The 19,925-nt window shown below is 46.0% G+C and overlaps 2 protein-coding genes across 11 annotated transcripts in view; one reads left to right on the top strand and one right to left on the bottom strand.

Annotated features, from left to right (window-relative positions):
* Positions 1-9,363, top strand: part of Mms19 (MMS19 nucleotide excision repair homolog (S. cerevisiae)) — a 35,035-nt gene extending 25,672 nt beyond the window's left edge. For 3 of the 4 annotated variants that reach the window (XM_013017735.1, XM_013017738.1, XM_013017739.1), the window contains 13 exons: positions 784-939; positions 4,078-4,177; positions 5,278-5,380; positions 5,526-5,594; positions 5,783-5,909; positions 6,573-6,673; positions 6,829-6,885; positions 7,019-7,205; positions 7,696-7,778; positions 7,899-8,063; positions 8,310-8,369; positions 8,780-8,880; positions 8,959-9,363. In XM_013017735.1, coding sequence (XP_012873189.1) covers positions 784-939; positions 4,078-4,177; positions 5,278-5,380; positions 5,526-5,594; positions 5,783-5,909; positions 6,573-6,673; positions 6,829-6,885; positions 7,019-7,205; positions 7,696-7,778; positions 7,899-8,063; positions 8,310-8,369; positions 8,780-8,880; positions 8,959-8,986 — 1,337 coding nt within the window. In that variant the 3' untranslated portion in view covers positions 8,987-9,363. The remainder of the gene's footprint in view (positions 1-783; positions 940-4,077; positions 4,178-5,277; positions 5,381-5,525; positions 5,595-5,782; positions 5,910-6,572; positions 6,674-6,828; positions 6,886-7,018; positions 7,206-7,695; positions 7,779-7,898; positions 8,064-8,309; positions 8,370-8,779; positions 8,881-8,958) is intronic. The other variant, XM_013017737.1, reaches the window with a different exon arrangement.
* A 228-nt stretch (positions 9,364-9,591) lies between these two features.
* Zdhhc16 (zinc finger, DHHC-type containing 16) lies at positions 9,592-19,844 on the bottom strand. 7 transcript variants are annotated; one of them, XM_013017740.1, is made up of 13 exons: positions 19,621-19,778; positions 19,004-19,134; positions 18,318-18,473; positions 15,224-15,471; positions 14,853-15,047; positions 14,628-14,716; positions 14,224-14,252; positions 13,419-13,552; positions 13,232-13,279; positions 12,350-12,435; positions 11,612-11,735; positions 11,364-11,434; positions 9,592-10,138 (listed from the first exon to the last, which is right to left on the bottom strand). In XM_013017740.1, the coding sequence occupies exons 4-13, from the start codon at positions 15,464-15,466 to the stop codon at positions 10,024-10,026; spliced, it is 1,134 nt and encodes a 377-aa protein (XP_012873194.1). In that variant the 5' UTR covers positions 15,467-15,471; positions 18,318-18,473; positions 19,004-19,134; positions 19,621-19,778; the 3' UTR covers positions 9,592-10,023. The 7 variants fall into 7 exon arrangements, with proteins under 7 accessions (XP_012873194.1, XP_012873195.1, XP_012873199.1 ...); XM_013017741.1 differs by having other exon boundaries at positions 18,318-18,361; XM_013017745.1 differs by lacking the exon at positions 13,232-13,279.
* Between the last annotated feature and the right edge of the window lie 81 nt (positions 19,845-19,925).

The following is a 19,925-nucleotide window of genomic DNA, read 5'->3' as shown; positions in this document are numbered from 1 at the left end:
GCTGTAGCTCAAGTGGTAGAGTGCTCGCCTTGAGCTGAAGAGCTGAGGGACAGTGCCCAGGCCCAGAGTTCAAGCCCCATGGGTGACCAAAAAAAAAAAAGCTGTCTTCTGTAGATACAAAAAACTTTTTTAAAAAATCCTCATGCATGGGCCTCTATCCAATTGAATCAATCTCTGAGGAGGTTTGGAATTTGAGCAACAGTAATTGTGACCAGATGATTTACATGTGGTTTTCAGGTAGGGTCCCCCATTCTAAGGTACAGTGTTCAAAGTAGCCTGTCAGCAACCTGAGCATCATCTAGGAACTCACCAGAAATGCAGTATTTCAGGCTTTCATTGACTTGATCAAAATCTGCATTTGAACAAGAGCCCTGGATAAGGCATACCCATCCTCTAGTTTGCTCAGAAGCCATCATGACAGCTGTTGCTACTAGAAATCTGTACATGGTCACCCTGGATTCTCACTAATCTTCATCCCTACTTTGGACTCCCAGCCCTGTAGAGTAGACCTAGATCTACAGTGTTTGACCCAGTGGAAAGAATTGAAGGTTCAAACTATGGCCTGAGTCTGATTCCTGACTTTGTACTTTTTTTGTGACCCTTGAAAAAACTGATTTATTTCATTGAGCCTGTGTCCTTCCCTGTGAAGTGGAGGAAGTGAGATTTCTAGAGTTGTTTAAAAAACACATGAGAAAAGGCCCAGAGTTGAGGCCCCACGACATACCAAAAACAAAAAACAAAAAAACAAACCTTACAGAAAACATTGGCTTTCTCTCCACACAGGAAATGTGGTTGCAGGAGCCAGTGAAGTTATTGCTATCTGTCAGAGTCTCAATCAGATGGCAGAAAAATGCCAACAGGACCCTGATTGCTGCTGGTATTTCCATGACACGGCTGTACCTTGCCTGCTTGCCTTGGCTGTACAGGCTTCCATACCAGGTAACTTTCTCCATCTCCTTAGAATTTGCCTTCCTCTGCCATTGGACAGCACTGCCATCTTCTGGGTATTTGTGGTACTGGGTTCTGTACCTTCTAGTACAGGATAATTTTATAGTACAGAAAGAAGCTGGAACAGTAAAATCCATGAGCCCCTTAACCTCCATTTATTTGCCAAAAAAGCTGGAAGTAGAGCTGTGGCTCAAGTGGCAGAGCAATAGCCTTGAATTCAGTTCCCAGTAGCAGTGAGCATGCACACACATTTAAAAAAAAAAAGTTCATATTAGCTAACCTCATTTTCTATTGTTTTAACTATTCCAAGCACTATATGCAGTGTTTCCAAGAGCTCTGTGACCTCAGCTTAACATGAGTGTTATTTCCAGTGCCTTGCTGTTTCTCAATGACTGCTGCTGAAGCAGGATGTGGAAGCTCACACCTGTAATCTAAGCTACTTGGAAGATAAAGATAGGATATCAGTTTGTGGCCAGCCAGGACGAAAAGTTATTAAGACCCTATAAAAGGGGGAAAAAAAACCAGGCAGATCATATCAAATCTGTAATCCCAGCTACTCAGAAGGTATAGGTATGCTGATTTCAGTCCAAGGCAAAGCTAGGGCAAAAGTCTTTTACAAGACTCTTTTTCAGGGCCTAGGAGCTAACCCTGAGCATTCTTTGCCCAGGGCTAGTGCTCTACCACTTTGAGCCACTTCCAGTTTTTTGCTGGTTCATTGGAGATAGGAATGTCATGGACTTTCCTGCCCAGACTGACTTTGAACCGAGATCCTCAGATCTTAGTCTCCTGAATAGCTAAGATTACAGCTAAGCCTTTTTTTTTTTGTTGGTCATGGGGCTTGAACTCTGGGCCTGGACGCTGTCCCTCAGCTCTTCAGCTTAAGGCAAGCACACTACCACATTAACCACAGGGCTACTTCCGGTTTTCTGGAGTTTTATTGGAGATAAGAGACTCACGGACTTTCCTGCCTAGCTGGTTTTGAACCATGATCCTCAGATCTCAGCCTCCTGAGTAGCTAGGATTATAGGCATGAGCCACCGGCACCCGGCATTATTTTTAGGTTAGTCTTAAGCTGGGCACTGGTGACTCACACCTGTAATCTTAGCTACTCCAGAGGCTGAGATCTGAGGACCATGATTGAAAGCCAGCCTGGGCAGAAAAGTCTGTGAGATTCTTTTCTCCAATTAACCACCAGAAAACTGGAAGTGGTGCTGTGGCTCAAGTGGTAGAGTACTAGCCTTGAGCTGAATTGCTGAGGGATGGTGCCCAGGTCCAGAGTTCAAGCCCCATGACTATCTTAAAAATAAACTAAAACAGAGGAAATGTTACTGTGGCTCAAATGGTAAAGCACTAGTCTTGAGCACAAAGAGGATCAGGGACAGCTCCCAGACCAGAGGTCAAGCCCGATGACCAGCAAAAAAAAAAAAAAAATAGTTCTGCTTAGCTAGTTGCCGGTGGCTTACACTGTAATCCTTGCTTCTCAGGAGGCTGAGATTTGAGAATTGTGCTTCAAACTAGCCCTGGGCAAGAATGTCTGTGAGACTCTTATCTCCAGTCAACCACCAGAAAACTGGAAGTGACTGTGATTCAAGTGGTAAAGCACTAGCCTTGAGTTAAAGAGCTCTGGGACAGCACCCAGGCCCAGAGTTCAAGACCTACAACTGACAAAAAAAATTTAAAAATAGGGGCTGGGAAGATGGCTCAGTGGTAGAGTGCTTGCCTTGCATGCATGAGGCCCTGGGTTCGATTCCTCAGTACCACATAAACAGAAAAGGCTGGAAGTGGCACTGTGGCTCAAGTGGTAGAGTACTTGCCTTGAGCTAAATTGCTGAGGGACAGTGTCCAGGCCCAGAGTTCAGGCCCCATGACCAACAAAAATAACTAAATAAATTAAAATTAAAAAATAAACTAAAGAAGAAAGGACTTGGAATGTGGTTCAGGTGATGAAGCACTTGCCTAGCAAGTACAAAGCTGAGTTCAAACTTCCAGTACCCACCCCAAAAAACAAAATTGTTGCTAGAGTTGAGCCTGGCATGATGATAAAGACTTGAACTGATGTGGATTTTTCCCCTCCCTTTTTTTTCTTTATTGGTCCTGAGGGTTAAACTCAGGGCCTGGGCACTATCCCTGAGTTTCTTTTGCTGAAGTCTAGCACTCTACCACTTGAGCCACAGCACCACTTTAGACTTTTTCTGTTTATATGGTACTGAGGTATTGAGTTCAAAGTGGTAGAGCACTAGCCTTAAGCTGAAGGGCTGAGGGACAGCACCCAGGCCCAGAGTTCAAGTACCCTGACTGACAAAAAAAAAAGTCTCAGGTATTGAGCCCAGGGTTTCATGCATGCTAGGCAAGCACTCTACCACTAAGCCACATTCCCAGACCATCTTTTTATTTTGGTAAGGTCTTGCTATGTTGCCCAGTCTGGCCTTTTAACTTGGTAGTCCCTCTGCCTACGCCTCTCTTTTTTTTTTTTTTTTTTTTGGTGGTACTGGCATTTAAGCTCAGGTACTTGTTGCAGGCATTCCACCATTGAGCCATGCCCCTAAGCCCCTTTTGCTTTGTTTATTTTTTATTTTTTTTTTTTTATTTTTTTTTTTTGTTGGTCGTGGGGCTTGAACTCCGGGCCTGGGCGCTGTCCCTCAGCTCTTCAGCTCAAGGCGAGCGCTCTACCACTTGAGCTACAGCGCCACTTCCGGTTTTCTGGTGGTTTATTGGAGATAGGAGTCTCATGGTCTCTCCTGCCCAGGCTGGCTTTGAACCGCGATCCTCAGATCTCAGCCTCCTGAGTAGCTAGGATTACAGGCGTGAGCCACCAGCGCCCGGCTGCTTTGTTTATTTTTTAAGATGAGATCTTGCTTCCTACCCAGACATGTGCCTATAATATTTTTTCCAAGTGTGTGCCACAACATCCAGCTACTTCCCTTGATGAAGTCTTGGGTACTTTTCTGCCTAAGATGGCCTAAATGACAGAGATCTCATGTGTAAACCATAAAACTTCCACTCTCAGTTTCCCAAGTAGCTAGGACTTACAGGTGTGACCCACTGGCACCTGGCTTAATTTTTATTTTTGAAGTATACTTGACTTTGTGATTCTATGTATGTGCATGTGTTGGTGTTTTGTTTTTGCAGAGCAGGAACCCTCATTTATAAGAAAGGTGCTGCTGGAAGATGGGGTCTTGACTGCCATGGCATCTGTCATTGGCACTGCTACCACTCACTTGAGCCCTGAGTGAGTATAATTTGGGGTGTGTCTTGAGCCCAGTAAAATTACTTGAACACTGTCTGTCCTTGTATATAAATGTAGAGGCAGTTATTTTCTAAGTTTTACAAACAAAGCAAAAAGGAAGTGGCCTTTTTTTTTTTTTTGGTTGGTCGTGGGGCTTGAACTCTGGGCCTGGGTGCTGTCCTTCAGTTCAAGGCTAGCATTCTACCACTTGAGCTACAGAGACACTTCCAGTTTTCTGGTGGTTTATTGGAGATAAGAGTCTCATGGACTTTCCTGTCTGGACTGGGTTTGAACTGTGATCCTCATGTCATCCCCTGAGTAGCTAGGATTACAGGCGTAGCCACCAGCATCCCCCAGCAGAAGTCTTTTTAACAGTGTTGGAATGGTTCAATGATTCTTGGTTATAGAGCATTTAAAAAATACACATTGTCAGTGCTAATGGCTCACACCTATAATCCTAGCTACTCAGGAGTTTGACTCTCTCTCTCTCTCTCTCTCTCTCTCTCTCTATGCAGAGGGCATGGTGGCTCACACCTGTAGTCCTAACTACTTAGGAGGCTTGAAAGCTTAAGGATCGTGGTTTGAAGCCAGATCAGGCAGAAAAGTTTATCTCCAATAAACTACTCAGAAAAAGCTGAGACACTGTGCCTCAGGTGGTAGAGTGCTAGACTTGAGCACAAGGAGACTTTAGGACAGTACGTAGGCCCTGAATTCAAAGCCCAGGACCAGCAAAAAAAAAGAAAGAAAAGCCTGTAGTAGAGCTTTGAGCAAAAAAAGCCGGGGATAGCACCCAGGCCCCAGTATCTGCATGAAAGGAAGGAGGGAGGGAGGGAGAGATGAAAGGAAGGAAGGAAGGGAGGGAGGAAGGAAGGAAGATATTGAGATCCTCACTAGATAATAAGCTCTTAAGACAACAGTGATTTGGTATGTGATTCACTGTGCATAGGTCTGAGCACAGGATGTCTGCCCATTTTTAACTGTTGAATGTTTTATTGGTCAAGACTCAGTGGCCCTAAAATGAACCCCGGATTCAAAGGCACTGCTGTGAGGGAAGGGCTGCTTTGGAATCCTATCTGTGGTAATGCTTAGTACTCTGCCCCCAGGTTAGCTGCTCAGAGTGTTACCCGCATTGTGCCCCTCTTCTTAGATGGCAACACCTCCTTTCTGCCTGAAAACAGCTTCTCAAGCAGATTCCAGCCATTCCAGGTGACAGTTTAATGGATCAGATGGGGAGAATCTTGGAATTCATACCCTTCAAACTTATTTTTAGGACTTCTTTGGGATGTATATGGGGGCATACACATGTAGTGCTAGCAAGGACAGGTTTGATAGGACCCTTCTCCCTTTACAGGATGGCTCCTTGGGGCAGAGGCGGCTGGTTGCACTGCTTATGGCTTTTGTCTGCTCCTTGCCTCGAAATGTAAGTGAACGTTTGGGGAGTTGGATCCCATATGACCTCTGGGCTGAACTTTATCACAGGCTAAGCTGATCCTTTGCTTTCCCACTGGGAAAGTTCTTATCCATTTTGGTCCCTGCTGCTACTTTTCTTCTGGGTATCTTGAAGCTCAAGTGTTTTCTGGGTCCATTACATGGCCAGGTTTTCTGTAGGTGGAAATCCCTCAACTGAACAGACTCATGCGGGAGCTTTTGTCACTGAGCTGCTGCTACAGTTGCCCATTCTCCGCTACGGCTGCTGCCAAGTGCTTTGCAGGACTCCTCAACAAGCACCCTGCAGGTACTACAATGGGCCTGGGTACAAAGCCCCCTCTCTGTGCTGCTACTGATAAAATCTTCAGGTTCAGTCCTTGTTCTCCTTACAAAAGGAGTTAATTGCCAGGCATTGATGGCTCAAGCCTATAATACTCACTATTCAGGAGACAGAGCTGAAAGTTTGAAACCAGCCATGGAGACTTTCATCTCCAGTTAACCAACAAAAGGCCATACTGGAGGCATGGTTCCAATGGTAGAATGCCTGCCATGAGTGAAAAGGCCAAGTGAGAGTGTGAGGCCCTAAGTTCAAGCTCAGCACTAGCACACACACAAAAGGAACTTGCTAGTAATATAATTGGATTTTGGCTGCTTAAGCACTGTCTTTACACAGCCCCTGAGACGAGAGACTTGAGCAAAGCATTAACAGGACCTGAGGGGTACAAGGAGCATGCTCTGCCTACTTCTGCCATTTTATTCCTACAGTGGCATTATGGTATAGACAATGCTATTGCCCCTGTGTTGTTAAGAGTGCTCTTATATTGGAGCTGTGGCTCGAGAGTGTCAGCTGTGAACACAAAAGTTAAGGGATAGCAGCTTTCAGGCCCTGAGTTGAAGTACCAGTGCTGGCACCAAAACTAATCGCAGAAAAATATGTGCTATTGCCTCAGTATGTTCTTCTTCCTTTTAGGGCAGCAGCTAGATGAATTTCTCCAGCTGGCTATGGACACAGTGGAGGCCAGCCTGAGCCCGGGGCCCTCTCGTAGCCAGGCCTTCACACTGCTGCTCTGGGTAAGGAGGTACACTTAATTCTGGTTACACACAGGCAGCTATGTCAAGCTAAATAAAATATTCCTGGTTGATCCTGAGCCATACATAGCAGTTAACCCTTAGGGTTCTAGGGATGGACTATCAGGTTCTGACATTCTCTCTGCTTTGTATTATAGGTAACCAAGGCTCTAGTACTCAGATACCATCCTCTCAGCTCCTGCCTTACAAATAGAGTAAGTCCTGAAGCAGAACTAGGACCTGAACAGGAGCTCCCTTGTTGTCTTGCTTTCAGATGCAACTTCATCTCCTGCATTGGTGTTTAAGATTCTTCTTCCTGGTATACTTCAAAGGTTCTCTTTTCTCTAGCTCATGGGCCTCTTGAGTGATCCAGAACTAGGCCCTACAGCTGCTGATGGCTTCTCTCTGCTCATGTCTGACTGCACTGATGTGCTAACTCGTGCTGGCCATGCAGAAGTACGAATCATGTTCCGCCAGCGGTTCTTCACAGATAATGTGCCTGCTCTGGTCCAAGGCTTCCATGCTGCTCCCCAAGGTGAGCAGAATCTGAAAGACCCCAAATATAAACAACTCTCCTTTACTTGGTCACTATCCAAAGTAATTTAAGACCATAAAGCCTAGAACAATACTGTGGCTTATACCTAGAAAGCAAAACCTCTAGATTCTCACTTCACCTTTTTCCTTTGATGGGCATGTCTTGATTATTCTAAGCTCAAGGGGCCTTGTTTTTATTTCCCACTTCTTTTCGTAGCCTAATGTCCCATCCTGCCTTATCAGATATTGGAATTTGTCTTTTTTTTTCCTGCCAGTCCTCAGGCTTGAACTCCGGGCCTGGGCACTGTCCCTGAGCTACTTTTGCTCAAGGTTAGCACTCTTACCACTGAAGCCACAGGGCCATTTCTGTTTATGTGGTAGGCAAGCACTCTGCCACTAAGCCACATTCCTAGCTCCCCAGAATTTAATTTTGAGACTGAATGCCTAAACCCAGTTTCTTTCCTGACCTTTCCCATTTTTTTTTTTTTTAGATGTGAAGCCAAACTACCTGAAGGGTCTGTCTCATGTACTCAATAGGCTGCCCAAGCCTGTGCTCTTGCCAGAACTGCCCACGGTAAGTCTTCCATCTGGCCTCTTAGCGGGGACAAGGCTGTTTTCCAGTAGTCAGGACTGGAGAGGGGAGGAAGAGAATCAGCAGCATCAAATTGTTGCTTCTATCTGAAATTCTTTCTAGCTCCTTTCCTTGCTACTGGAGGCCCTGTCCTGCCCTGACTCTGTGGTCCAGCTCTCTACCCTCAGCTGCCTTCAGCCTCTTCTACTGGAAGCACCCCAAGTAATGAGTCTTCATATTGACACCTTGGTCACCAAGTTTCTGAACCTCAGCTCCAGCCCTTCCATGGTGCGTTGATCCCGGCACCTTCCGCCCCCATCCACCTTACATCCCTCCACCCCCCATGATGACCTGTGCGCTGTTCCGGTTTTCTGGTGGTTAATTATAGATAGGACTTTCCTGCCCAGGCTGGCTTTGAACCATAATCCTTAGATCTCAGCCTCCTGAGTAGCTAGGATTACAGGCATAAGCCACTGGCACGTGGCTGGCACCTTTCTTCTTGGATCTCCCACTCACCTTCTGGTTATGTTCCAGGCTGTCCGGATTGCTGCACTTCAGTGTATGCATGCTCTCACTCGCTTGCCTACCCCTGTGGTAAGTACCTGGCCCGTCTATCCTAGCCTGGAAACCAGGCTCAGATGAGATAGAGAAGTGCTTTTTTTGCCTTCTGTTTTGTCTAGTGGGATTAACCATCCTACTCTGTATATTATTGAGATGGACTTATCTCAATACAGATACAGGCAGATATTTTTTCCTTGGGCCCAAAATGGAGCCACAAACCCTGACTACTTCAGAACAGAATGGCCATCCTGCCATTTGAGATACTGTGGAATCCCTAAAGAACATATGTGAGGCTCTGGGTTTAGTCCCTGGCATGCATGCATGTACACACACACACAGCACATGAAGCACATTTCACTTCAGAATGTGAGTTACACAGCCAAAGAAGCACCATTTCCAGGTGCTAAAGCTGAGGAACACTAAGATTATTTCTTACTCCACAGTTGCTGCCATACAAACCACAGGTGATCCGGGCCTTAGCCAGGCCGCTAGACGACAAGAAGAGACTGGTGCGCAAAGAAGCTGTGTCAGCCAGGGGAGAATGGTGAGTTCTAGGTCACAGGTAAGGTAGGACCAAAATAAACCTCAGTGCTAACGTTGCCAACATTCTTTGTGCTTACAGGTTTCTGTTGGGGAGTCCTGGCAGCTGAGTCCCCAAGCCCCCGTCCTGGTCTACACGCTTCTGACTGACAATCTAACCTAGAATTACCATCAAGCCATTCTGCCACGGCAAGCAGACTGCTGACCTGTGCTTGTCATTCTCACCAACACAGCACAAGTACTGGGCCTATTTTCCATGGCTGTACAAAAGAGACAGGAGTCCTGATTCCTAACAGATTTGTGAAGTAACTAAACAAGACTACTTGTGTTTAAAGAAAGATCTTGGGTTGTAGGGCTCTCCCATTGTATCTTATGTCAGGAGAAGGGAGCTATGCTGTAGAGGGGTGTGTGCAGTTGAGTGTGGCCCTGAGGACCAGGGATAGTGGATGTGTATGTACTGCTGAAGAATAAAAATTTTTTTTGGTAATGAAGCTGTCAGGAATTTCCCCCATCTCACATACACCTCAGTAGCACATAGCCAGGAGGCCTCTGATTGCCTTAGCTACAGAAATAGTCATGATAGAGATTAGCCAAGAATTCTGCGGGGCATCCAGCCCCTCCAAGGATGGACATAGGAGATACCACCAGACTACCTCACTAGATTTTCCTTGACCTCCCTTTTTCCCACCCAATAGGCAAAGAGTAGGAAGCTACATATCTTTACAAATCAAATACCTTTATTTTTGCTCTCTTCAGTAGCATGTGAGAATGGCAGTGACCTCAAGAGCAGGCCGGATGTCTGCCTGCTGAGAAGTCAGGAGGCCCAGCATACTATACCATTGTTTTCCCAGACAGGAAGTGGAAGAGGTGGTAGCTAGCCCCAGTGCTGGACTAGGTCAGACAAGATAAGCCAGTTGCCTGACCCCAAGTCTGGGGCTAGAACTTCTATTTGCCTGAGTAAAAGGACATCAGTCCCAGGAATTCTCTCCATTGTCTCTTGCTTTTCTAGTGTCCTGAAGGTTGGTCTGTCTGTGAGATGTCCTTGCATAGGACCCTAAGACAGGCCCAATGGCTCTTTTTGATCAAGGACTCCAAGAAAAGCTGCCCTTGAAGCAGCAGATCAAACACGCATGGCTGACAACCTAGTTTACACTGCCATGACAGAGGCTGAGTGAGCTGTCACCCAAGGAGGGGGCTCCCAGCTCAACCCATTCCCATGGGGCAGGTGATTGGAAGGTAACAGCACCCGGGTGAGCCAATGCCTACAAGAGAAGATAGAAATGTCCTTTGAGTTCTAAGAGTTCATACTGTCCTTCCTATTCATTCTGAAGCAAGTATACATCAAGCACAAAGGTAATGAGAGCTCTTAATTTCTTTCACTAATCTGACCAATATATGTACCTTCTGGGAATTTGAAAACCTTTTGAGGTTTTTATTTTTGGGTCCGGTTGTGGGGCCTGAACTCGGCCTGGGCGCTGTCCCTCAGCTCTTCAGCTCAAGGCTAGCGCTCTACCACTTGAGCCACAGTACCACTTCCCGCTTTTTTCTTTTTGCTTATGCGGTGCTGAGGAATTGAACCCAGGGCCTCATGCATGCAAGGCAAGCACTCTACCACTGAGCCACCCTCCCAGCCCTGAGGTTCTTATTTTTTGGTGCCAGTCCTTGGGGCTTGAACTCAGGGCTATCACTGAGCTTTAGTCAAGGCTAACACTCTACCATTTGAGCCACAGCTCTACTTCCAACTTTATGGTGGTTAATTGGAGACAAGTCTCAGATTTTCTTGCCTGGCTGGTCTCAAACCTCAATCCTTAGATCCCAGCTTTCTGAGTAACTAGGATTACAGGCATGAGACATAGGTGTTTGTTTGTCTTGAGATTTTTTTGGTTTTGTTTTTGTTTTGAGACCGAATCTTGGTATGTAGCCCAAGCTATCCTTGTACTACTGACTGTCCTGTCTCAAGACTCCCAAAGTGCTGTGATTACAGATGTGTTCCCCCACCCCACCCAGCCCCTTTTGAGGATTTGAGCTATTTTCTAAGAGTACTTAGTTCATTTGATTGTTACCCTCAGTGGCTACAGTTAAAGTTAACTTCCCCTTGTCTCGTGGGCTGGGACCTGTCACAAGTACATTACCTCAGTCTCTCACATTATGGCATGAACTCCAAATACTGTCATATAATTGAGAGATAGGTGATTGATTGAAAATCATTATGTCCTCCCCAGATGTCCTTTCCTGAGCTTTCTCAGGTTCTCCTCTAGTCCTCTTGAAGCCTCGTTTATATTAACCACTTATGTGGCCTCAAGCCCATCTACTTCAAATGGAAGCAATATTCTCTATTCTTAGAGTCAGCAATCACTAGCCACATGAAACTATCTGAACTCATGAAAATAAAATCCAATTACAAACTCCTTAGTGGTACTAGCCACATTCTATTGCCTACAGATAGTTCTGTCACCCACCATTAGTGTCTATGCTTTTTAACTTTACCTTCCTGTGTCCACACCCAGGAATATCTTCCAGTTGTCCAAGCAGCCATAGTTGTAGGGATTTCTAAATACCTAGAGCCAAGAAAAATATGTTTCTACAAACATCTTCTATTCAACCCCCCTCGTCTTTGATAGCTAAGTGGGCAGATTCTGGTCTTTTATGATGCTTGTCTGGTCAGCCATGGCCTTTCCTTACAAGATGCATGTTCAGCTGCACACCTGCCCACCCAAACCCTCCACCACACTCACCCTGCCCTTGGCCTGTAACCGACGTCTCTCCTTCTTGTTTATGTGCCTTTCAATGCTAGTCTCACCTCGGCTGATAAGAATGGCATGCCATACAGTTAGGGCACCCAGAGCAAGTGCCACAGAACTAAGAAAAGAAAGGCCAAGATTAGTAGGAGTTAGAACAGGAGGACCTTAGTCTGGAATTGATCTGATTAGCTAAGCCCCATTTTCCTTATATTTTAGTGTATATATATATATATATATATATATATATATATATATATATAATTAGAACACATCAGGGTAAGCTTAGAAAAATTACGTGGAAAGGAAGGTAGGGAAATAAGTCTGATACTGAGGAAAAAAATAGTCCACATTATGAAAAAAATACTGCTTGGGAGGTAGGGCAGTACAAGCACCAAGGTAGACTGACTGAGGTATCTACTATTCCCTAGCTGTGTGTAATGTGAATCATTCCATCACTCCAGTTTTCAGTTTTCCTCCTATATAAACGCAGTTACCTTCTCTTCAAGTAGGTACAAGGAATAAATGCAGTAGACGCTTAACTTACACTTAACAAGCATGTCATATCCTTAGTGCTTCGTAACCAGGAGTACTGCTGTCCTTGAAAGTCTCTGCCCAAAATGCTGGAAAACGTTCTCTTTACCAATCTCAGTAGACTAGAATAGCAGCAGGTCACTCAGGGATGAGTTCCTGATACTTCCCCTTCCTTAAAACTAGCAAAACTGAGTTAAATACCTGCACAGGAACCAGAGGTAGACAAGACTCTTGTGGGTTATCCTTTCTCGAAAGGAGAAGATAGGTGGTGGGGTCTGGTGGTAAGTCTAGAAAAAGAAAACAGCAAAGCCTGGCTTCTTTGCTCTGTTAGTCTCCAGCAACTGCCACCAAAGCCCCCAGCAACTATAGGCAGGGAGTGATACAAACCCAGGCAGAGAAATGGGATTAAAGCCACAGAGGAATTAGGACAGCAGCCAGGTGTGTATGGGCCAAGCCCGGCAGCACCATCATACCGACAAAACACTGGGCAGAACAGGTTTGGACAAGATCGCAAAACATGAGGTGATAACCCTGGGCCTTAAGGTTGACAACACAAATGGGGCTCCAGGGGAAGCCACTGTAGTCCCTAGCCAGAACTCCTTCACTGCGGCTACATCCTCCAAAAGACCAGACCCACACCCAGCATGGGCAAACTGAAAGGGAAAGAACTGAGTTCCACTAAGAATTTGTGAGGGCAGCAGAGGGACAAGCTCAAGATATGCTCAGAATAAGGAGTCTTAAAAAAGGCACAAAGGAGGATGATCCAGACGTAGACGGGACAGACATCACTGTCCCGTGGAGCCCCATTACACAGACTAACAAGGACTCCTGGCTGCTCCGGCTATCAGCAGGGCAGAGTCCAGGCTCAGCCCAGAGGCGATGACAGGATAGATAACAAAAGACTACTCACTTGCCCCTGGGCTACTGAATCTACCAGTGGCAAGGCAGCCTCCCTAAACACTTATGAGCCAATGCTGTTGCAGCCTCTAACCCCTATAATTAAATTAGCAGGCCCAGTTGCCAGAACAACTCTTAAACCCCCAGGCCTAAGCAGCAGGGGGCAGTGGGGCGGGGTCAGCCCACCTGGTTGCCAACCGCCTGTAGTTTGTTCTTGTCGAGCTGTTTCATTTTCTAAGGGGATGGAAAACAGTGCTGGTTATACTCTCAGGCCTCTAGGATAGGGGTGCTACCAGCCCCCTTCCTTAGGAACAGGTTTCATATCCCAAAGTTCTGCCCTACTAAGCTGCCCTGCTCCTAATCATGGACTTACCTCAATGGCAGCATAGGCCTCCCGGAAAAGATCCCAACTTCCATAGCTGCAATAGACACAGCCCAGAGTCATGAAAAAGCAGAAAGAGAAGAAGTACCGATGATTATAATGGCCCACACAATTGTTTAGCCAGGCTGGTGAAGTGATTTAAGGATAAGATCAAATAATTTCAAGAGATGTTCTTGATTTAAGACATCACCCAAGCAAGAACTATTTTTTTCTGTTATTTTTAAGTAGTTATACAAATCGGTTTCAATTCAAGAGGTCAGTTTATTAATACAATGTATCTTGAGATCAGTGTCATTCCTAAGATCTTTTTTTTTTTTCAAAGCCAAGAAAATAGGGAACAGTTTCCCAAGGTTGAGGTGAAAGTCTTCTAGAAAGAGCCACCAGGAAATCATGTAGAATGTGCCTGACACATAGTAACCAAGGTTAGCTAGACAGCTGTATGAGACAGCAGAAAGGGGCCTGTGGTTCTCTCTGGCAGCTCTAGTAGAAGCCATAGATGCCCAGACGCCTCTTTCCACTCAATGGCTGTTACACCACAGCCTACAAAAGGAAGACTTGTACAAGACTCATTGCACCCAGAAAATCCATGTGTCAAAGAGCCTGTGAGCCTCCTGCTGCCTCTTGCCTAGAAGATTGTCTGCCCCCATAGCACCTTTCTACTAACTTCTCATGTGCCCAATGAGTGTTCTTTGTAGGCTGATGTAGAAGACTTGGGTTTGTGGCCACTAACCCTGTACAGTGCTTTGAAGCTTAAAAAAAAAACAAAAACCCTGGAACAGAAGAGAGCAAAGGATACGGCAGTGATGATCCATCTTCAGCACACACCTGTGAGGGAGGGACACAGGCTCTGTTACGGTGGCCAAGGTTCTGGAGATGATAGTGCCAATACTTTCCTACAAGGACCAGCATCCTGCTGAGGTGGAAAGGGCACAGACTATGAAGACAGCCAGGCCTTGCTTCAAACCCAGCTCTGCAGTTTATTGTTACATGATACTGGACAAGAAACTCACTTCTCGAAGCAGTAATAATGCCTAACTCACAGGACTACCCTAAAGGACTAGGTGTTAGGAGATGGACATCACACTGCCTGGGACATGGTGGATGCTTCATATCTTAACAAGTTCTAAGGCCAAGTGTTAGCCTAAGATTATAGCAAAAGGGCCACCACTGGGGTTCACAGAGAGCAAAGCAAAGACCTACCTATTGCAGATGCTGCAGTGATGTGTTCGGGCTGGCTTGGGGTAAATGCACTTCTTACAGATGGAGACTGTGGCAATGTCATTCCTACCCTGTTTGGAGGGAGAACAACATCATGACTGCTTTTTATGTCTCGAAAGTTTGCAAGGTACTCTCTCTCCCACTCATAGAACTGGCTCCCATAGCCTACAACTCTCCCCCCTCCACCCTGTGCCCATAGGGACCCACCTGAGGTGGGTACCCAGGAGGAGTGGTGATGGCCTGGTAGTAATGGAAGACGATGAGGATCAGATTCCAGTGACTATAGAAGAAATGCCAACAGAGACGTGGCACTGAGTAGGTTTGGAGAATGAGGGGCAGGACACATAGGTAGGCAATGGCCACGATGGAGCCCGTCAGCACAATCACCAGCACCACGAACACCTGCCAACACCAGGAAGTTCAGTTAAGACATAATTAAGAGTTACACCTAGAGGAGTCTTGAGTTTCCTTAAGGCTAGGGTCTTGCCTCCAAAGCCTAGTATAGGACTATCAGAGACACTCCCCTCTGCTCCAAAAACCATCCCTTTTTCCTGGGCAACTTTGGCATCCTCACTTACCACCCCAAACCAGCGGATCACGTTGTCCACCAGCCAGTAGACAGGCTCAAAGGCAGCATCAACAGCAGTGTCACTGCCCCCAAAGGAGTTGTACAGCAGGGAGCGCAGGCAGACCTTGCCATACCGCCATCGCTGTACCAGGCCTCGGAGCAAAGGTGGACAGCGGCGCCTGTAGCCCAGGAGCAGGAGAATACGCAGGCAGAGGCGGGCTGGGCCCAGCAGCAGGCTCCGCTGGACCCGCATGGTTCCTAGGATATTATATGATTGTGAGGATCTAGCTTAAATCCTGCCCATACCTGTATCACCAGTGAGAAGGCCCCAAGACTGAAGTCCTGATAAGGCCAGTCATCAACTGTGGGAAAGAAAAGATTACCTCACTTAAAAATAGAATGTCCAGTACCAATGTCCCAACAGATTACATTGTAGAAGGTAGGAAATGGAATTTTGTGGGGTTTTTTTTGGGGGGGGATGTCCAGTCGTGGGGCCTGGGCGCTGTCCCTCAGCTCTTCAGCTCAAGGCTAGCGCTCTACCACTTAAGCCACAGTGCCACTTCTGGCTTTTTTCGTTTTGCTTATGTGGTGCTAAGGAATCGAACCTTCATGCATGCAAGGCAAGCGCTCTACCACTGAGCCACCTTCCCAGCCCCAGGAAATGGAATTTCTAAGCCACAAAAACATTTACATTACATCACACTCAAATCCAAACAAGGGTGAGGGAGAGGCAAATGGCTCCAGGTATGTATGGACAGAACACTGGTGGAGCAGAGCCAATATGAACAAAGTTGCCCACCATGTTTTAGTATGGTTACTGTGACTGATTTTTCAGAGTTTCTTGCCTGCCCTGGTCCACCAATTATACAGCATGAGACCCTACACCTAGATCTTCCCTGTTGCTGTGTCTTAGCTAAAGATCTTCCTATTCCCTATAGGCTTAGGTTACAAGCCAGCGACAGCTTGGTAGCAGGAGATTGTGTGTCTCCTGTCAGGGCAGCCAGCCACCCCTTATATGACATAAGATGCTTTGTCTCCAGTTGCACTCCCAGCTCTACCCCAAGGATGATCCAGCCAAAACAACTTCAAGAATTCAAAGCAGTGGAAGGGGCTTGCTCTCTGTGATAAATTTTCTTTGCTGCACTATAGTTAAGACACTCAAAAAAAAAATTTAAAAAAGACACTCAAGAACCACCTGCATCTTCAGCTTTTGACCCCAGGCTTCCAAACTCGCCCTCTTCTTAGCTCTCCAGCCCTCTCCATGGCTCCTCTTTAAGTACCCCCATCTCCATGTATTCTCTACCTCCTTCACTCTGTGAGGAGCTCACTATGCAAGCAATGATCAGAACCCAGGATACAGATACTCTTAACAGACTCTTTTCATGATAGCTTCATCAGTTCTACAGATTAAAGTCTCTTACCAAAAAAGAATATCTGATTTTCTCCTAGGACAGCCAAGATTTGCTTTGTCCTTAATAACTACTGACTTATTTAAAAGGCAGCTCAAAATACAGCAGAAACTGGAGGAGCCTGCTCTGCCATAGGATGGTTTCAATTCAGTAACTGGAGCAATGTACTCTCCTTGCATCCTGGATCATCCCCACAAAAAAGTCTTTCAGAAGAAATACTTAAACACCCTCTTCTACATGCCCTAAAACCTTCAAAAGAAACCAAGCAAATGAGGTGCACAGAGAGAGGAAGGGAGAGAGAGAAGACCAGCATTCAGAAGGCTGAGGTAGGAAGATCAAGAGCTCAATGCCAACTTGGCCATTTTATTGAAATAAAAGCTGGAAGTGACACTGTGGCTCAAGTGGTAGAGTGCTCGCCTTGAGCAAAAGAAGCTCAGGGACAGTTCAAGCCCCCGGACTGGAAAAAAAAAAGAAGAAAGAAACTAGCCATTGCCATTGCCATCGCCTCCTAGGAAGTTAAGAGAATTAAAAGGAGTGTAAAAAATAGAAAAAATAAAAATAAACCGGGCAAAACTCTTAAGTCAGTCAGCACTGGTGGCTCACATCTATAATCCTAGCTACTCAGGAGGCTGAGATCTGAGAATTGAGGTTCAAAGCCAGCCCAGGCAGGAAAGTCCCTGAGACTCTTATCTCCAATAAAACCACTAGAAAACTGGAAGTGGTGCTGTGGCTCAAGCGGTTGAGCCCTCGCCTTGAGCTGAAGAGCACAAGGACAGCGCCCAAGCCCAGAGTTCAAGCCCCATGACAGACAACAACAACAACAACAAAAAGCTCGGGTAAACCTTCTTTGAGTTGTACTCCTATTGTTTGGAACCATGATTTGGGTAAAGCCTACATTTTTTAAATAGCAGTCATAATCAACTAAAAGGTCAGAGCCAGTCACCAGTAACTCTTGCCTATAATCCTAGCTGCCCAGCAGGCTAAGATTTGAGGGTCACAGTTCAAAACCAGCCTTGGCAGGAAAGTCCATGAGACTCATCTCCAATTAACCACCAAAAAGCCAGAAGCAGAGCTGTAACTAAAGTGGTAGAGCACTAGCCTTGAGCAAAAAAAAAAAAAAATCTCAGGGACAGCACCCAGGCTCTGAGTTCAAGCCCAAAACCAGCCCAATAACAATATTTTTTTTCTTATCTCTCCTTTCTGACAGAAGAGAACTGACTGCCCCACAACAAATCTAGATGACTTTTGGACTATTCACTCTACCTATACATTCTCTTGCTGGGGATATTGAAGAATATCCTATTTGCTAAAATATTTCTTATAGCAGAACACTGTGTAAATCAGATGCATTCCCTCATTAGTAATAAACACTAATTCATGCCTCAGAGCCAGAGCCACCACACCTAGTCAAAAAAACTCCTCAGATTCTCTCCTTTTCAGATTATTCTCAACTACCTCCTGAATTCCTGAGCTCTACAAGAAATGCCTATCTCAAAGACTAGATTCTCATATATCTGCTTATATCATGCCAGAACTCAATCTCCCTGTATTCCTATCCAATGAGGAATAGGAAAAAAATATTTAGGTCCCTCCAGCATTAATATGATTGTATAATATATATGTATGTATGTATATATATTTACATACACTTGGCATGTTATAAATAAAATGTTTATAAAGTAGTTAAAACAATACCTGGCTCATGGATGTAGTCAATAAATATTTGTTGAATGAATGACCTGGAGAGATGCAGAAGTGGAAAGTGGTCAGATGTCTATCTGTTCTACAAATACCATCAAGGATACGTCTGCCAATGTGATCACACTAAAGTGTTTGCTCCTATCATTCTTCCTAATTAATAAAGAGAGAAAAAGAAACTGTTATTAGAATCCTAACACTAAAGAGCTGGAAGGCACTTTTAGGAAACAAGTGCAAACAGAACTCAACCCAAACATGTGAAACAAAAAAGCTTAGAGTCATAGAGTGAGCCTAGTGTGAAACCAGGCCTCTCCTCTAACTTTAGCTAATTGGGATATGGCGGATAGGGGGAATGGGGGATTTGTTATCAGTGGACCATATCTGAAACATTTAATCTCAGGAAACAGGTAAGCAAAACTCAATTATGTGTTTAGGGAGGGAAAGTTAACAGGGGAGTGAAAAAACAAAGCATAGTTCTCCTAGTACCCCAAATGCAAACTCAAACTAGTCCCATCCCTCAATAGAGCCCGCAGGCCATCATGGCCATCTGCCACCAGATTAGAGATTGCAGGTCACAGTACTACCCTCATCCCAGAGCTCTAAATCACCATCTGTTTCCCAAGGGAAAAATTGATTGACGGGGAAGGAAGGGGACAAGAGGGAAGAATAGATTCCAAAGCTACCAGAAGGCAGATGAAACAGATCAAAGTCGTGGCAAATTTCATCTGGACAAAGATGCTCTCAGGATGTTTCCATCTCAAGCAGATGTCAGACATCAGTAAAGAGCAGTATTATTCATGTGCAGACTTTCCTTCTGGGCAAACGAGAAAAAAAAAAAAGGAATAGAAATTTTATCTTAGGAATGTTCAGCCAAAGTTGAAGGGTCCACCAACTACGAGCGCGGGCTGCAGGACAGGAAGCTGCAGTTACAAAAACCAGGAAAAGGCTGTCTCCACGACGGCATTGTGGCCAAAGCTCCAAGGGACTGGAGGCAAAAATTTAAGAAAAATAAATTAGGTTCGAGTTTCTCGAGAGTTTGGACAAACCAAACTTTGGATGTGAGTTGTCGGACCTGTGAAATGGGCCAGTTGTGTCTGGCTGACTTCCTCCTGCCTCTGAGGATTACCTCAGCCCTGAGGGTGCGCTCTGCCGGAGACGGGCCTGGCACGGAAGGGAGTGGGCACTGCAGGGCGAGTCCAAGGGAGCACAGAATCCGGACTCACCTCGAGGCCCTGAGACAGGGCCCGACCCTAGAAAAAGGGACTAGGATGGGGAGCACGGGCCCAATCTTCTCCCTTACCTGCCGCCTGCCAACGCTTCAAGCAGCCAAATTGAGCCCCGCAGCCTCTGCTGTCACTCACAGCCCCTTCCTCCAGCTCAGCGCCCCGGGCGGGCCGGACTCAAGCCAACCCACCATAGCCCGCCGTTCTGAGCCACGGAGGGTGGACCCGGACCCGCCGCCAGCCCATCCTCAACCTCCAGCCAAAGGCGCAAGCCCGGGAGCCTCAAGTCCCGCCCCTAGATTTGTCCCGGTGCCACCTGGGAAATGAAGTCTTCTCTCAAGGAGCGCGCGCCGACCACGTGACAACGTTCACCAATTATCGC

Source organism: Dipodomys ordii, unplaced genomic scaffold (assembly GCF_000151885.1).
Source record: "Dipodomys ordii isolate 6190 unplaced genomic scaffold, Dord_2.0 Scaffold36, whole genome shotgun sequence".
In the NCBI taxonomy this organism is placed as follows: Eukaryota; Metazoa; Chordata; class Mammalia; order Rodentia; family Heteromyidae; genus Dipodomys; species Dipodomys ordii.
Note: the sequence above shows the minus strand (reverse complement) of the source record. Positions and strands in the feature narration are given on the sequence as shown.